This window comes from Phoenix dactylifera, unplaced genomic scaffold, assembly GCF_009389715.1.
Source record: "Phoenix dactylifera cultivar Barhee BC4 unplaced genomic scaffold, palm_55x_up_171113_PBpolish2nd_filt_p 000824F, whole genome shotgun sequence".
In the NCBI taxonomy this organism is placed as follows: domain Eukaryota; kingdom Viridiplantae; phylum Streptophyta; class Magnoliopsida; order Arecales; family Arecaceae; genus Phoenix; species Phoenix dactylifera.
This window is the reverse complement of record NW_024068191.1, coordinates 26577-44711: the sequence shown is the minus strand read 5'-3', so window position 1 is coordinate 44711 and position 18135 is coordinate 26577. Positions and strand designations below refer to the sequence as shown.

At 38.5% G+C, this 18135-nt stretch overlaps 1 protein-coding gene across 1 annotated transcript; it reads right to left on the bottom strand.

Annotated features, from left to right (window-relative positions):
• Positions 1–2316: 2316 nt before the first annotated feature.
• LOC103708933 (vesicle-fusing ATPase-like) lies at positions 2317–17879 on the bottom strand. The gene is made up of 22 exons (XM_008794047.4): positions 17540–17879; positions 17002–17097; positions 16835–16919; positions 16696–16746; positions 14859–15029; positions 14529–14683; positions 14314–14422; positions 14116–14215; positions 13978–14033; positions 10609–10674; positions 10453–10535; positions 9759–9892; positions 6721–6931; positions 6037–6168; positions 5897–5957; positions 5751–5810; positions 5437–5495; positions 5083–5170; positions 4658–4780; positions 3236–3301; positions 2630–2806; positions 2317–2552 (listed from the first exon to the last, which is right to left on the bottom strand). The coding sequence occupies exons 1-21, from the start codon at positions 17725–17727 to the stop codon at positions 2657–2659; spliced, it is 2244 nt and encodes a 747-aa protein (XP_008792269.1). The 5' UTR covers positions 17728–17879; the 3' UTR covers positions 2317–2552; positions 2630–2656.
• Positions 17880–18135: the final 256 nt, after the last annotated feature.

The window sequence follows — 18135 nt, the reverse complement described above, 5'->3', positions numbered from 1 at the left end:
TGACTTCGGCTGTCCGGGGTCGGAGGTTGTACGGCTTCTTAGGGGTATTTATGTCATTTGGGGGGAAACTTTATTCCCCCCAACAAGAATCATTATGGGAAATTCACCCCATCCCACCATCTCCCCTTCAAGTAAGTACCCAAGCGGCAACTGCAACATCACAGCACAGCAGCCATTAAACCCCCTCCCTCCTTTTCTCTCTCTACCACCCAAGAGGGGAGAAGAAACCGAGAGGAGAAAACTAAAAGAATCTCCACCCTCGAAGAAGTCCATCTCCAATCCCCCTATCTTTCTTCCGGATGGCCCAGCTGGATCAGGAGTAATGTGAGGGAAGGAAAACCAAGACCAAAACCAAAAAAGAGAAGGGATGGAAGATAAGAGTGGCTTCAGGCGTCTATCAAGCCAACCAAATCCCTCCTCTCTCTCTCTCTCTCTCTCTCTCTCTCGCTCTCCCCACCCAAAACAAAACTACTGTCCCCAACATCCCAAATTGCCCCTCTGCAGGCCAGGAAACTCTCCACCTCCTTTCCATCAAGGGAGAAGACTCGTAGCCAGCCCCAGATCGGGGCCTTTGCTTCCTTTTGGTCAGCCTCCCGGGGGCCTTGCATTAGCCCGGGGCCTTAGGCGACCGCCTCAGTCGCCTAGGGCCCAGGCCGGCTCTGGTACCTCCTAAGTGGCTCGCTACATAAGCTGCCACCTAGTCGGCCGCCCTATTGGTCTCACGATATACATGCATAGCCTGAAATGTGACATCCTCTCTCCCTATCTCTCAAATATCGCGGAGCAGGGGATGATCTCCTCCATAACTGCTTGGGCCCTTTCGGACCCAGCTGATCACCGTGGCCAAATCTTCTTCTAGTAAGACTGAACTCGCCTAAAGCACTCGCCGCACGTAGCACATACCCATCCAAGCCGCCCGCAGCTCTGCCCCAGGAACCGAGGTATCGAGAATCTGATAGTCTTCCGCTGCTATCGCACAAGAACTCGGTCCCTGATAACAAATCCAGCCCTACCTCTCCTACCTCCATCCAAGATTGAGCCATCAAAATTGATCTTGAGGAAACTCGAGGGTGGGGGCTCCCAAGTAAAGAATACCGTACGTAGAGCTGCCGAAGCAGTATGGAAGCCCCCGATGTCCCGAGCTGTCAAAGGTCTATGAGCTGGATCCGTATGTATGATCTCTGCTGCCTGAGCCCGAGCCCGCTCCATCACGAACCTTGGTGACAAGCTGCCCTCGCCAAAAATCCGAGTATTCCTGACCAACCAAACCTAATAAGCTGTACAAAATGCTCGAATAGCCATGCATTGCATCTGAGGGATACCAGCCCATCGCCGAACCTCCTCCAAAAAAGAATCCCTCCGACTCCAAGCGTCCCCCGAGGCTACTCTTTGGTACAAACCAATCATGGAGGTTGCAAACAAATTGCATCTCATAACGTTGATAGGATTTGGAATCAAGTTAGGATTTTATTCTTAGATCCAAATTGGATTCCTATTTGTAATAAAATATTTAAGTCTAGAATAGATTCAAAGAACCTTAGCATTTTACCATCTCACATCTACAACATATTACATGCTGAGAGAGCATAATGTGTATGCATGTAAGTATTATGAAGTTGTGTATTAGGCTGATCATACCCAAATTTGACCCAATAGGAACCAGATCTAGGATCCACACTTCACTATTTTCTGACTATGGCGCTGTGTTAGCCAGCCCTCGGTGCCGCCACCACCAACCATGCTTCCCAGAAGTTTCTTGTGCCAATTTCATATGAACTAAAATATATAAAAGAAAAGAAAATATAATAAACATAAGAATCACTTTTATAATCTTCATTATTCCACCGATCTGTATTAAATTTATTTTAAAATGAAAAATCATTTCCAAATTCCTATGCCTCACAGAAGTTTCTTGTGCCAATTTCATATGAACTAAAATAAATAAAAGAAAAGAAAATATTATAAACATAAGAATCACTTTTATAATCTTCATTATTCCACCGGTCTGTATTAAATTTATTTTAAAATGAAAAATCATTTCCAAATTCCTGGGTTCCACCTCCACACAAGCTACACATTTTAATTGCTAAAGAAGATTAACCCGGAACTCGCCACGATATTTCAAAATCAAAACTTCTGGGAACCAGGCAACATAAAGGGAGCCACAACACAAGGAGATTAGGATATATCAATATGTGAAACAAGTCCAGCTCATGTCCCAGATTCAAAATTCGATTAACTAATTCAGCCACCATATAAAAATTATATTGATATAATGACAATATCCATTGTAAAAGTATGTGACTCTCATAATAATAATACGAAAGAAAGCCTAATTTCAATTAATTTTATATTCCGAGTACATATCAGTGCCGCAAACTGTTTCTCTTGACCAAAAGAATATAAAATAAAATTTATCATCACAACAGTCAACACTCAAACATTATCAAAGATCATTTACTATAGTAGTTGGGCCTATTCAGCACAAAAAAAGGAAAGAAAGGAATGCAGGAAGGAAGGAAGAACCACCCTCGCTTATATTGTGAAAAAAACTGGAGAATAAGAAAATTATCAGAAAGTCAAAAACCTGAAACAAGAGGGAAAAAAAAAGAATCCACCAAAACAATACCTGCTTATGAGTAACATATAGAAATTCTCAAAGACGGATGGACACAATGTCACCCATGATATCATAGAAATGGTTTAGGCTAATCTTTTCTTTTCCAGAGTAAATAGCTTCTGCACTTCCTCCCATGGATCCTTGTGCAGCCATCTCCACAAGCATATACAACTTCTTCAGAGGCATCTGAAAACATCCCAAATAATGTAAGAACCAACTACAGCATCATCTAACATTCCAACAAAAGGATGTTATTGTCAGCCTCTACCAATGTAACACTTCATCTACGCTAAGGTTCAGCAGGGGCGTTTCACTCAACAAGTGGACCATAATAGTTCAGAATCTACGGAACTAACTTTTCACTTTAATTGATTCAGACTTGGTGGCTTCATGTAAAGCAAAACAAACATGATCCAAAGGGGATCATGAGTGTTTCATATTACTCAACAACTAACACATTTCCCAAAAGCAAAATCTCATCCTTTATTATTGCGCATCTAATATAAATTAAATAGCAAACCGACATGAAATCTGATCACAGTTTCTTCTTTCTTGTAGTTCTCAGTCATGAGTTAATAGAAGGGCTGGAAGGAGAATAAGAGAAATAGAGCTTACATCATGCAGTGCTTCAGCTGCTAAATCAATATCATCTTCAGCAAATACATGGAGGCCTTGTAAAACCTGCAGAAAGGAGATTTCATGAGCTAGACTAACACAGCAAATTATGACCATGAATTTTAAAGACCTGCAATAATAATTGCACAGTTGCAAGATAATGTCAATCTAACAAAATATCTCAAGGTCCAATGATACATTTATAATGCTGCCAAGTTGCATAATATCAGAAGTCCATCTTGTGTATGCTATCTTAATTTATGCATGCAAAATCATATGCATTCCTGAAAATAAATTAACATGCATTTTGGTATCAACTTGTGAAAATACAAATAGTTCCCTGTAGCAAATCACCCTCCAAATCATGGAAAACAAAATCTCAAAGGTCATGGAAGCATAACCCTGGTAATCAAGCAAGCAACATTTGCAGAATAGTTATTCAAGTGTTTTTACTAGATGTAGGAATATTAGCTAGCATGAGATGTGGTGTTGCACTCGCCTATGATACAGTTCAGACTTCAACTAGGTTTCAGAGACAATGCAATAAACATGCGAATCTGGGGCCTCTTTCACATTGTTCTCTTCTTGTTTTTGTTTCCCTACAAATAAGTGAATTACCACTTGGAGATTGATATTGATGATTGTATTTGCAAGGAACTTCTGCCACTCTTTTTTTTTATTTTTTGAGAGAGAGAGAGAGAGAGTGTGTGTGTGTGAGAGAGAGAGAAAGAGAGGCCCACCTGCACCATAATTACCTAGATCCTAATCCTGGGAAACATGGCCTGCCGCACCGCCCCATACGGGATGTACCATACTGTACCGGTAGAAAACCGATATGTAACACACTTTCAAGTTGGTACAAGCCCCGCACCGCCCGTACCGAGGCGTACTATCTCATACTGAGGCGTACTAGTCTGTACCGAAGAGTACCAAGATAAAATTGAGACAAATGGTTGGAGAGCTATGTCGACATAGAAGTGTACCGTACTATACCGTACTGAACTGATAAGATATCAATACAGTACCCGGTACCAAGATTGCAGACTTGCTTGAAAATGTACCATCCAAGGCTTGAACCTAGAACCTCTCTGGTTGCTAAGGAGAGCAGTATGACCACAGAGGCAAGCCATTCCTCGCTTTTATTTTTGTTTTTTTCTAAAAGCAATACTTTGTTGCAAAACACTCTACGGTTTCACAAACATTTTAAAAAACAAAAGGGCCTCATCTTGCATATTTGTCTAGTCTACTATTTTCTTCTTGGATTTTTGAAAACAAAAACAAAAAACAAAATCAATACCAAACAGGCCATTAGCGAACATGCATAATATCCTAATGACAGGTTAATTTTACTTCTTTCATTATATATCCACCAATCATTCCCTTCTTGTTTTCTGCATAAATTTTCCTCCCATATTTCTTTACCTTTCTGGCATCTGCCTTGTCTAGAGTTGGAACATGGTATGTGACAGAGAAAGCATCACATATGCCAAGAGACTCCAGAAAGCCCACCTCACTTGTTGTTCCAATTACCAGCATGTTCTTACCCTGCAAAAGGACATGGCATATCCATAATGTCAAGACGATGCAGGTAGCCCTATGTATAGTTCACTGCATAAGAACAGTTAATGTTGGAAACAAAATAAAAGACCCGGCAACTTCTGGCCACGAAACCTTAATGAAAATTTGCATAAACTGTTAACATCATGGCGCTGTGATGTTCGACATATGCAGGTATAATAAGTAAAAGTTTTGGTATATTTAATATCATAATTTCTTCTCTTGATTTGCTAAGCTTTTGCAGAAAATGTTTCAAAAGGAAAGCAAAAGGGAATGGAAGAAATAAGAACCTTCGGAGGAAGCCTTTTCAGAAGGACCAATAGTGTTTGTGAAATCAAATTCGAAAAGCGTGGCCCAATAGCAACATACTCCAACAACCTGAAGTATGGAATATGTGGAAATGTCAGGCATACACAATAACAACAGGAAATAGCATGGTGTAAATATGATGGCATTTAATTTTCACAGAAAATGAGAACTAGCCTAGAGGGCAAGGGCACTTTCTTACCAAGTTTAGAGGTGGGCCACGAATTATGTTTCATGCAAATTGCATTTTGCATACAAGTGAATACAAAGGGGCTGTCTATTCAATTCTCTCTAGTAGCTTTAGCAAATCTATAATAGTTACATTAGAAAGGACTGACCTTTCAATATCATCCAGAATTATGATGCTTAATTGAGATTTGTAAGCATCCTCAAATACCTACATCATAAAAGAATATGAGTCAGTTCTCGTATACAGGGGGAAAAAAATAAAAGATCAACTTAAGCTCGTTTACTTGCAAAAAAGTAAAAAGCTTTTCTAGATTTCCTTAAGCTTTAACATATAGATTCCCTATGCTCATGTGAACGGCCGGCCCGTAGATCTAAAAGGATCCATCCATAGGCCTGACCGGAAAGTTTGTCCACGAAAAAAAAGTATAGAACATTAACTAGGCTAATTCAAATATAAACAAACCTTAACAATCTGTGCACATTTACTGCTTTCACTGCGACCAATCATTGTTTCTGCTGAGATCTATAGTCGCAAAAATGTGTCATGTCACTAGAAGGAAGAAAACTTAGAAGAGTGGATGATCATTAGAAAAATGAGAAGATACTTACTATCTTAACATAGGGGAAATCACTGTCAATGCCAATTGTAGCTGCCATCGCTGTCTTACCACTGGCAACAGAAATACACATCAGATAACATACCCACTGCAATGAAGATAGGTGGAAAGAACAAGTATATGATAAGCTACCTGCCGCTTGGACCTTCTAGAAGGCAAGTAACAAGTGGGCTGCCCTTGCTTACTTTAACTTGCCCCACAAGAAGCATAGCTCTTTGATAAATGTGTTTGTGCCTCTCACCACAGTCAACCATACCATTAAGCCTGCATGCCGTTTATGGTTCAAAATATAATGTTATGCCATCCAAAAACAGGAGAGATATATGCTTCTTGGAACCATGCATGAACATGAACTTTGAAATGATAGGGATCTCTCACAACTTGATACTGTGTTTTTTTGTGAAGCTAACTGAAGTTACTGAACAGACCTAACCAAGTCTAAGTTTGATAATTAGAAAGCACGATGAAACAGATGTTCCAGTTCAATGACATCAAACAATTATCTATGAAAATACCTTATAACTGTTTAGGCTGGTTGAGAAAAAAATGATCAATGATATTACATTTGGACCACGGAGCAAGCTTCATGCAACTAGTTTTGAAAGCAAAGCACATCACTTGAAACAAATAATATGTTTAGATCCATAACCTTGAAAAGTTTATTGGAAACTAATTTAATTTACTTCCATGTCTTCAAAAAAAAATAAATAAGCTACAGACAACATATACATCCAGTTTGGATTGTGATGCAAAAGAAGAGTATCATTTAAGTGAATTTCAAAACACAATTTATTAATAGTAGGAACTTGACTGTACCTGCATCGTTCAAGATCATCTGTGGATGCACCAAAGGCAGGGACAATTTCTTGCAGAGCATGCAAAAAGTCATCCATTGTAACTTTTATACTCTCCTCATCTAAAGGTTTAGTAAGATCATCCATGCTTATTTGCCGATTCAAGGCAAATGAGACTGCACTTTTGACCACACCTTCCAGTTCAGCTCCACTGTAATTCTTTGTACGTGCAGCTGCATCAAGATATGAATAAGCACTTTAGCAATAACAAATCCCCATTATGTACAACCTCACATCCACAAAAATCTGATATATATTTAGTCATATATATGACTGTCCAAAAGTTGAAAGCAAGTGATCTTATTGGGTGTATTCACACACGCACTGTATGAAGCACCCGTTTTAAGCAAAAAAAAAAAAAAAAAAAAAAAAAAAAAAAGTTGAAAGCAAGTCATTTGCAAGGGCATGCCTTCTGTTTTTTCACAAAAGGTGTAGGATGGCGATTGCAATTAAATTTTTTTTAATTTCAGATAGAAAATACTGCGGAAAATGGATTGCAGTCAGTGTCAACATGTTTGAAACTCAAATTACCGCTAGCACATACACCTTCATCATGGCCACTCACTGAACCGAGAAAGGTAGCAGAGATACCAAAACAGCCACTACTCTACTCATCAAAAATACTATTGTTGCAGATATTGTCTCATAAGTCTACTATGATCATATGTGTGAAATATCAACAGCCACCTGCATCCTCTTTTAAAATCAACAAGAAGCTAATGAAGTGATTTACCACTGCAAAAACAAAAGCAAAAAAAAAAAAATTACCAGCGAGCATGCAAGCATCATGTAAAAAACTTAGTAGCAGGGAACTTCTACTTAGGGTGCATCCCCACTTTGGAATCTTCCCAGAAACTCAAACCTGGATCAATCACTACAAAGACAATTCCCAAAAACTCAGATGATCAAACCAAGAGAGAGGGCATCAGGTGTAAGTGGGGCATATTTCAAGTATTTGTCCTCAGAAAAAGGTGACGTTGGCATTCTTAGAAAGAAGAATAGAAAGAAGAGTTTCTTACATGGTCTGCCATATCGGTCCGTACCGGCCTGTACGTACCGGTCTGGCCTGAGACCGGTACCGTCAGCGTGGAATCCAGTACCGGTAGTTTATTGTTGAAGAACCGGTATGGGACCGGTTCGGACCAGTACGGGCCGCCACCGGTACGCCGACCGGTACCGGTACGGCGGAGCTTGGTTTCTTATGCCCATGTGACACTTGGAGAAGACGTTGGAGGTGAGACATTTTTCATACAAATGGCTGTTCATGCTCAGAAGTAGCAACTTAATCATGATTTGGTGGAAATCTAATATCTTGAAGAAATGCATGACATGCCAAGGGAAACTTTGCAATCTCATTACTGATGGTGGAATTACAAAAAATGTGGTCTCCAGTGACTTGGTTGAAAATCTGAACAGGAAGATAGAGTGAAAAGAACATCCACATCAGTCGGCGTGGCTTGGTGACCATAAATGTCTTACTTTTTCAAATGAGAATATTTATACCGAGAAGGTGCTATGTGATGTGGTTCCTATGTCAGCTGCACCGTATTTTATTGAGGCGACTGAGGTTGTATTATCACAATGTTCAAATACATGAGCCACACCTATATATTCATGTACAAAAGGCAGATTTTGACTCTCCAACCTACTCCATCAGTATTCACTATTCAGTAGTGATTTTCAACAACCAAAAGCAATCAGGATTACCCATGAAAACAACACTTAGTCGAGGCAAAGACATATCGGGCCATGGAAGCCAAATTTAAGAATTTACACAAACTCGAGGACGAGCCTCTATTCATTGGATGCAAATTGGTGGAACAAAGAAGCCCATTTAAACCCACCAGTACCTTAGCTACCCTTCACAGGTATTATTTATGATACAGTAGCGTGAACAGTAAGTGCACCGGTTTTGGGGTAATCTGGTCATAGTTTTCTAGTCTTTTTTTATTGGTTAGGAGTCTTAGGTGCTGTCGAATTTGTAGGCCAGCTGGTGCTTGTCTAATAGGAGTGCTACTCAGTTGTTTAGAGTCAGCATTGCTACTCAGAGTAGAATTAGCGACTGGGCTTACCCTTTAAAAGGGATTGTGGCTGGCTGTTTAGGCCAATCTTCTGAAAGTTTGTCCAGGAGTTACTACCATGCAAAACATTACTGTGAAAACACTCTCTTCAACCTGCCTTTCTCTCTGCCGTGCAAAACACTGCTGCTAAAATCTGAGATCATATCAGAAAATGTTTGTATCAGCAGCTGAAAGAATTGATACAAAAGTGCTCAAATTCAGATCTAACTTCAACCTTCGCTTGAATTACTGCTGCTCTAAAACTTGCAGCCACCTATCTTTAGAGAGGCTACATCAGGGGGTTATAAATTAGATGTGCAAAGTCTTTCCTTTCTTATTCTTGCATGGGCAGACTCCTTTCTCTTGATCTTCCATACGCATTCATCGCACGTGTCACAACACTAGTATATGTAAATGAGAAATGTTCCGTGTTTTTTGCTGGGCTCGTGTGCACACAGGGTTTTGGGCCACATGTGCAAAGGCTTTCCTTTATTATTTTTGCATGGGCACTCCCTTCTCTCGAATCTTCTGTGCAAATGCATCACATGTGCCAAAACACTAGTACATATAAATGAGAAACGTTCGGTGGATTTTTTTTAGCCAATGTTCAGTGGGGAAACATATCCACATGTGCAAAGTCTTTCCTTCTTTATTTTTGCATGGGTGGACTCCTTTCCCTCGAATCTTCTGTGCACATGCATTGCATGGGCCAAAGCACTAGTAGTGTAAATGAGAAATGATACAATGTTTCAACTTTTAATTTGATTTCCTACACTCCTAATAATTTGACAAAAAGTTGCCTCCATGAATAATCTCAAACAATCAAGTTAAGTGCCATGCTATAACATTTTTTATTAAAAAAAAAGTATCCCATAGTTATTACGTAAATTAGATATAATGCGAACCATATAAAAGTTATGGAAAAAGTACAATCACATACCAAGCTCTTGAAGGTTCACGTCTGCTGCAAGAAAAGAATTTTCTTTCATTTTATTTGTATGTATTTGAAGAATTTGCAAGCGACCATTTTCATCAGGGAGGTTAATCTCAACATGAACCTCCAGCCGTCCAGGTCTGCATGTGGAACACATCAAAAAATCACATTACAGAAAAAGTGTAAGCAACAAGAAAAGAGAAGGGAAACTATATGATAACAGAACTGGCAAATACTTTTCACACCTAATAAAAAGAATTAGATGCAACAAAATCTGAGCATTCATTATCAACACCAAGTACATGCAAAAAAAAAGAGGCGCATACTAACTTCATCCACCTTTAACACATATATTAGAGTTTGTGTAACGATCAAATCCTGTTGCTGTCTGTGCAACAAAGAAACAGAATATAAACAATAAATTGGAACGTTTCCTAGAAATGTCCAAGCTTCTATTTTCATGGTCATCTATAGAATTTCTCTAGCTTTGATAAATATTTGTCACAATGTGACTTGTACATTTATGAATATAAATAATATGTACATACTACAGCATGAACCAATGTGGCTTATTTTGACCAAAACCACTTCTGAAAATAAAGAACCCTACCAGTGATGATTTATCATATTCCTCTAGGTAGTTAATTACAGATGTACTGGCAAGCTACTAAATTATATCCAGCAAAGGCAAGAAATTGACCTTAAGAGGGCTTCATCCAGCAGGTCCTTCCGATTGGTCATTCCAATAAGCAGCACATTATTTAAAGACTCAACACCATCTATCTAAAACATGGTAACTCGGTTAGTATTCAACAATGACTGATAATGGTAAAGTATAATACTTGGGAAAATTCACCTTTGTAAGGAGTTGATTAACTATACTATCATGTACTCCTGTACCATCCCTCGTTGACCCTCTAGACTGCAATTTCAAATGCAAAATATTAATAACAAATTCCAGATGCCTCAACAGCAACAAATGTCTTTACATAATTAAAATAATCATATCATCATGAGGAACTAATATACATTAGTACAATGTTTCAGAGGACATTTTATAAGAAGCAACACATTTTAACAAACCTTGGTACATGGGCAAGATTTTCATCCTAAAAGAACTTCAGCCAACATTTTTGTAAGCTACAGATGAAGCTCTCACTAAGCCAATGTAATCTCTTTGCTCATTCAGCAAAACAAAAATCAATATATCTAAAACATCAACGAAATCCCTAAGTTGACTGAGTTAAATTTGACAACTCCTTTTCCAGCAGGGTCCACTTTGCTGGTCTCTAACTACCAAAAAATTGTGATTTATGAGATCTCCTTTTAAAATCTACTAGCAAGCTAATGCATTGATGAAGTATATTTATGTATGGAACTAAAGAGATTGGACAATAGTTTTTAGTTCTTGACAACCATAGACACTGTATGAGATCGGAAACCAAAATACCAATAAATAACATCCTCTGAGGGATGAAAAACCAGCCAACTGACAGATTGCATGGTGGAGAGAGGAAAATTAAGAGGAACAATAAATCCAAGCTGATTTAGTCATCCAATCCAATTGATTTGAAGATTCCTCATGACAAAATCTAGTACGCTACAATTACTTGAGGAAAAAATTAAATCAAACTACAGGTTTCCTATTTCAGTTGGTAGTGCATTGAGACACCCTCATTGCTTGATGCCCAGATGGATCAAGTCAGAACAGATCAGGATAGAACAAGGCGACAAGATGAGATCAGAACAGAATAAAGATGACATAATAGGACTCTGAACTGACTCCACTAGACTCAACTAGAGCATACCCCATAGAAAAGGTTTTCAATGCATCAGAATACATTAGAACTTTATTGGCCGCTACCTTCAGATATGACTGCAGCAGTCCCCATCATCCACTTTAAGCTTACACAAGAACAAATCTGAATGCACACTAAGCAGATCCTGCTTTTAGCTGTTAGCAATCTCCAACATTTAAGATTGTGATTATTTGATAGCTTCCATGGTCGTTAGCGTTTTCTTATGATGTGTTCCCCAGTGTATGTCACGCCCCCGCCTCTGCGAGGCACGTGAGGCACCTAGTGCCCACGTGGGGCCACATGAGGGGGAACACGGGGCCCCTGCCAGATATGTCCGGTTCTGGGGCTTCACGCAAGTGTCCTTCACCCTCCCCGGTTTGTTTTCCACCCAAACGCGTCTGCAGGATTAGGAGACACCCGCCTCATATGCCCAGGCTCTGGAACGAGTCTTTCCGATGTGGGACTATTGGGCCTCACCCTTCCCACCATCGGACAAGAGCGTCCTCGGCTCTGATACCAAATAAATGTCACGCCCCAAATCCGGATCATGACACGGCCGTGCTATTGCAATATTATGCACACAATAACACGAAGCCATTTAAAATTTCATAATAAAAATAAATAGTTTCATTTACTAGTGTCATAACATTATTCATGAAGTTGGAACAGTACAAAGCTTCTAAAATTAATTATTACATAACATTTGTAGTTACCCCAACCCTGAATAACACCAAGCTCCCTGCTCCTAGTAGTTTTATTCATCTGTAGAAAAAAGTAGATAAAAAGGTATGAGCTACACAGGCAGTTCTAAAGTTGTGACTTTTCTCCTTTAATTCATATAAGCCAGTAATGAAAATACCACAATTCTCTTCTTCACTCTCTGTAACTCCATAGAAAAATTGCTTAGCTGGTCAAACTATAATTTATGTGGTTTGTTAACAAAATCATCATAATATTTCCACCACATGTGTATTTACACTTCAAATCTTTCCTCCATCTTGATCGAATTTACTTAGCTAGAATTTTTTGGTATCAGAGCCGAGGACGGCTCTTGTCCGATGGTGGGAAGGTGTAGCCCAATAGTCCCACATCGGATAGACTCGTTCAGACCGGGCACGGTGACTCCAAATCCTGCAGACGCGTTTTGGGAAAAAACCGGGAGGGGTAAGGACGCTTGCGTGAAGCCCCGAACCGACAAATCTGGCAGGGGAGCGTGTTCCCCTCATTGCCCCACGGGCACTAGGTGCCTACGTGCTCGCAAGCGGCGTGACATGTAGGGCCAATTAACACTTGATTGTAATGAACCACTTCAAGTCCATACCTAAACCCTTAAACAGAACATATTTTTATTTCATACAATTGTAACATTCACACTCCCTCATTTAATAAATTAACTCTAATCAACGTATGATTTGCCTTCTCAATTTCACTATATCATCGTTTGGGCTTCTTCTGGTTTCATTCTTCCCAATCAAGAACCTAGTGTATCAACCAATGACCAAGCTATGCTGCAACCTCGTGGTATAAGTTCAGAGTAACATTGAAGTGTTCTGACAACCACTCTAAGAAAAAAAATTATATTTGTGACTGTAACATGAAACCACCTTGAAAGTCACTAAATGCTCTTTTCATTTTTGTATGCATTTGAGAGAGCTAACTCAAGTATTGCATCTCCCATCTGCACCATTTCTTATATTTTTTTTTCCACTTGTGTACCCTCTCACAGCCCTTATCTCTTTCCTAACATGATAATTCTACCTAAAATATCCATCTCCCCAGAATTTCTTCCATTAATTTGTCCATTGCCAAAGATCTGTCTCAGTCCCTTCATCCAATTCCCCTTATATTGTGTAGGCATTAATAGTGCATCGTTTACAACACCAGTTACATTCTCATCTTCCGTTTATCCTTCTTACAAGTGCAGCTCTGCCCCAGATAATCTTTACTCGTATCTACCGATTTAATATACATATTTAAGCAACAATATTTTATTTATGCATAGTACAATATCATCCATACCATGTAACCTCAATTCGTAATCACTGTACTGACATATTTCAAGTGCGATGCATGACCCTGACCCTAGCATAGTATCATGCAGTCAAAATTACCCTTGTCCAGTTTTCCTCACCATCAGCGTTAAGTTGCAAACAGCACATATGTGAAAGCACTGAATCCAGTATCTATTAAGCACATTATTTAGGGTTGAATAACATGTCAAAATGGTTATTAATTGCATCTCAATACCATCAACAGCAGTATATTTGTAGCATCGAAACAATACCACTAGACAATAAGAACTGCAATTGAAGTACATATTGAATTACAACAGAATAATATGAATTACATTGAATCTTATCAATGATGCAATGCTCAACCCTTCACTACATGGAAAGCAGGAAATGCTTTGACAGAAAAGTGTCTACCTTACAAATAGCATCGATTTCATCAAAAATGATGACATGCAGGTCACTCTGATCACCTGATAATCAGCGGAAAGCATTAAATACTGGAAGAATACTGGAAGCATAACATACATATAACACGTCATAGTATCTATGTACCTCGAGTCCTTTGGTCATTCTCAGCATCAGCAAATAAATCTCTCACATTTTTCTCCGTTTCTCCAACAAATTTGCTTAACACTTCAGGCCCATTAACAATCTAAAATGTTACAGAACAGGTCAGTAGTTAATTATAAGATACATGCTCTATTGACAGAGTTTGAAAGAATGCTTCAAAGTCTAAAAATAGAGTCAAACCTTGGGTTCCCTTCCATTCAATAATTTCCCAATCTGACGAGCCATAAGAGTTTTTCCAGTTCCAGGAGGGCCGTAAAGCAACATTCCCTTGACATGTTTAATACCCAATCTGCAGTGCATAATTATCAGATAAAGATCAAAATATTACACATGTATACTGTGCGAAAAAAAATGGAATATGAAATATGCTAGCATAGAATTCAAATAGGGCATACTTATTAACAACATGAGGCGGAAAAACTCGAGATGCAAATGCTCTTCGAAAAATGTCGGTAAACTCAGCACTCAGTCCTCCTATCCCCAGTTTCTCAAGATTAAACTCTTTATGCCTGAAAATGTTGCTGCTGGTAGCTTCACGCTGATTGACAATCTGCATGCACAATCACCATATCAGATCTCCAGACTTTCATGAAACATAACTAATGTTTTTATTTAAGATCCTCAGAACTGCTAACTGCACAAAATGAACCATCGAGCTAATGATTTAGCAATTATAAATTAAAGGAACAGGAGGAAGAAATCAAAAAAGCACAGAAAGTAAGAACCTTAATGCCAGAGGCTGGAGAAGCTTCAAAAATAAAGTATGTATCATTGGATATCATTCCTCTCTCCATGGCTTTGGAATCTTCCTGGCCCTCTAGCATAGCCTGATTGACTGTAAAGATATAATTTGTTCCACAAAATTCAAATGACACTCTCTGGCCAGTTGTCATAACCTGCAACCGATATACAGTTCAGCACTAACTGTAAATCTAATAACACTCAATCCAATTAATGACATTACACAGAACGAAACCAAATTTTAGTTATGCTCATGCTATTGTATTTTTATTTGAAACAGCCTGTAGAAATGTGGTGCACTCAAACTATGATTGAAAGATATAAGAAACAAAAAAGGAAAACACAGAGTGCTTAACTGATACCTTTGTAAACATTGTGTAAAACTAATATAGATTCTTTTTCCAAACAATATCAGATATATGTTTGTACAATAAATTGCAACAGAGTTGCAAAAACCAAAAAAAATTGCCATGGCTTGTCACCTACATATCCTCCAAATTTAGAAAGTAAGGTTTAATGCCCACTACTTTGAGGCTCAGTGTGAAAAGGGTATTGGGATTTTACGAATAAATAGACTTTATACCGTGTAGGTTGAATTTGGTAGGTTTAGTGGGGACTCCGCCTTATTTTTGTTTGGGATTAAAGTTATAATCCCATGTCACAATTATGTATTGAAAAAGGTCAAAAATTTTCCACAATGGTCAAATTTTCCCTTGCAATACCATTATCCTTCATTTGTTCGTAATATAGATTATTTTGAAAAATAACTAAAATATTATTAAATTAATGAATGATGTTGATTATTATAACTAAAAAACTGTTTTAATCATACAATTTTTTTCGCTTCCAATGTTAGAACATTTTTTATATTTTAATATAATATTAACACAAATATATAAGAAAGATATAGTATCTTAATTTAATATAATATATTGATAATAACAGTATTAAAAACTTAAAATTATTTAACATCAATATATTAGTATGACGTCACTATTGGCATTGGTATTAATATAATATAATATTATATTATAATATAGTAATAATATCATATCATGTTATAATAAATATCAATATGTTAATATTATAGCATAGTAATAAGTATTATAATAATATAAAAATAAATTGGTATATTATTACTATATTCAAGAAAGAAAACATTGAAGGTGGTTTGGTCATTTTCTAATTTCTCTCTGAGTTTTTCTCACATAAGCTGCTTAAAACGAAGTTCGAACTCCCCCCGGGAATGAAGCCATCCCCAATATGCCTAGTTTGGCCAAACTGTTCGGTGATGGCATCAAGGGGTGGATAAAATGGACATTTGGGAATTATCCTATTTACCATCTGGACTTTAGAGATATCGGTATATCAATAATTTGATGAACAGATCTTGGTGAATTCACCATCAGACTGGCAAAACTTGGTAAATTCATACTCTAATGCTGTCAACATGAGAGATATCTTACAAGATGAGAAACCCAGCCACATTTTCCATAGATTACAGAAAACCTCAATTGCAGAATTGATTGTGAAAAAAGCTCCTTATGTATAAATAACAAAAACTAAGACCAAGTCGAAAGCATAAATTACAGAAATATGGAAAGAAACAAGACTTTGTGTAGATTCATTAATCCAAACACAATGCAGATAAATACAATGGCTGTTAAGCAACATCAGCAAATAGGCCAAGCAACAGTGATTCATGTGAACAAGTATGAGTCTATGACCACATAATTTGACTGCTAGAACGTACAAGGCAAGGAAGGCAAAGGCATTGAAATTGGGGCACTAGTAATCATGGAGAAAATAGGTCTGTCTTACCTGGTCAATAAATCTTTTTCGAAGTTGTTGAGCAAGAACAACAGCATCTAACTGCAAAGCAATGAGTGTTCACACATAAGAATTCCAACTCTCAAGCACAAATTACATTGATAACCTGAATTTCAAGAAAAAATCTTACTTGCTCGGTTCTATTAGTCTTTCCTTTAACAAAGTCCAACTCTAGTGTCAGCAGTGCTAGCTTAAAATTATCAGGAGGAACAAACCTAAAATGCAAATTCACCAAGTAACATTTAGGGATGAGATGAACAAATTGGATCAAACATTCAAGAATCGAAGATGTCAAACCTGCTAACACATATTGAGTCACCCGCAGAAACTTTTGTATGGCGACGTTGAATGGCATTCAAAGCAATATGACCATCTCGAATGCTTTCGTGAGCAGTGTGACTTCGTTAAGGATCCACCTCATAGTGGAATAATAGATACTTTAATTTAAAAAAAAAATCACTTGAATCAATAACAATAAGATAATCCAGATCGATCTTTGGATAAATAGAAGAATTGGAAGCGACAATAACATTATCACCATCCAATTCTTTGATCCTACACAACTCATTCTTGAATACGACTCAAAATTACCAAACCCTAGAATCAAGTTTTAATTCGGAAGAAAAGAGAATCGTCTTTTCACTTAAATTCATGAAAATGAATCATTTTCTTATCTCCCGTCAAGAAATTTCAAGAAAATGAAATACTACGATCTTAATCGACAATTCCAGCACCAAAATCAAATCTAAAAAGAAATCGATGGTTCCAGCAATCCGGCATTCAAATCAAATGGGTGGAGAGAGAAAAGAAAGAAACAGGGATCAAGAAAGGATATCGCAAGGTGAGAACGACGGAGTCTCCGACGAGGGCAAGGGCGACGCTGGATCCGGGGATGGAGAACTTCCGGATATCGCCAGCGGAGCAGTAGGCGAAGTTGGTGAGGGCTAGCTCCTGCTTCGGCGTGCTCACCACGACCATGGAGTTCGCCGTCGACGACGGCCCGAACCCAAATATCCCCGCCATAGGAGGCAGAAGGGGTAAATACGGATCGGGGCTAGGGTTTCCGAAGGGGAGAGAAGAAGGCACGAGGTCAGAGTCTCAAAGAGAGAGGGAGAAGGGAAGACCGGAAGAGGGAAGAGACGATTCCTTCGACCCGAAGAACAAACGGACGGAAAGAATTGTAATAAATATACCGCTTTTATAATAACCGACCTACGGCTTGCCCAATGAAGCGGGTCGCATGAGATGGGGCCCACGTTTCAAGAGGATGGTGTAACCTCGGGAGTTATGTAAATGAGTGCCTTGAAGGAGATGTTGTTGTTAGGGCCAAACTTCAGGTGATCATTGGGTAGCCAGTTGTTTGACAATTCGGTGCCGGAGGCGGAGTTGAGAGCAGTTAGTCAGGCTTACATTATGTACGGTGTGCTTTGC

Coding starts and splice junctions, on each gene's coding strand:
- LOC103708933 (XM_008794047.4), bottom strand. CDS start 17,727: ATGGCGGGGATATTTGGGTTCGGGCCGTCGTCGACGGCGAACTCCATG. Junction 14,216..14,313: donor TGAATGGAAGGGAACCCAAG/GTTTGACTCTAT, acceptor GTAACATTTTAG/ATTGTTAATGGGCCTGAAGT. Junction 5,811..5,896: donor ATTTCCCCTATGTTAAGATA/GTAAGTATCTTC, acceptor TTGCGACTATAG/ATCTCAGCAGAAACAATGAT.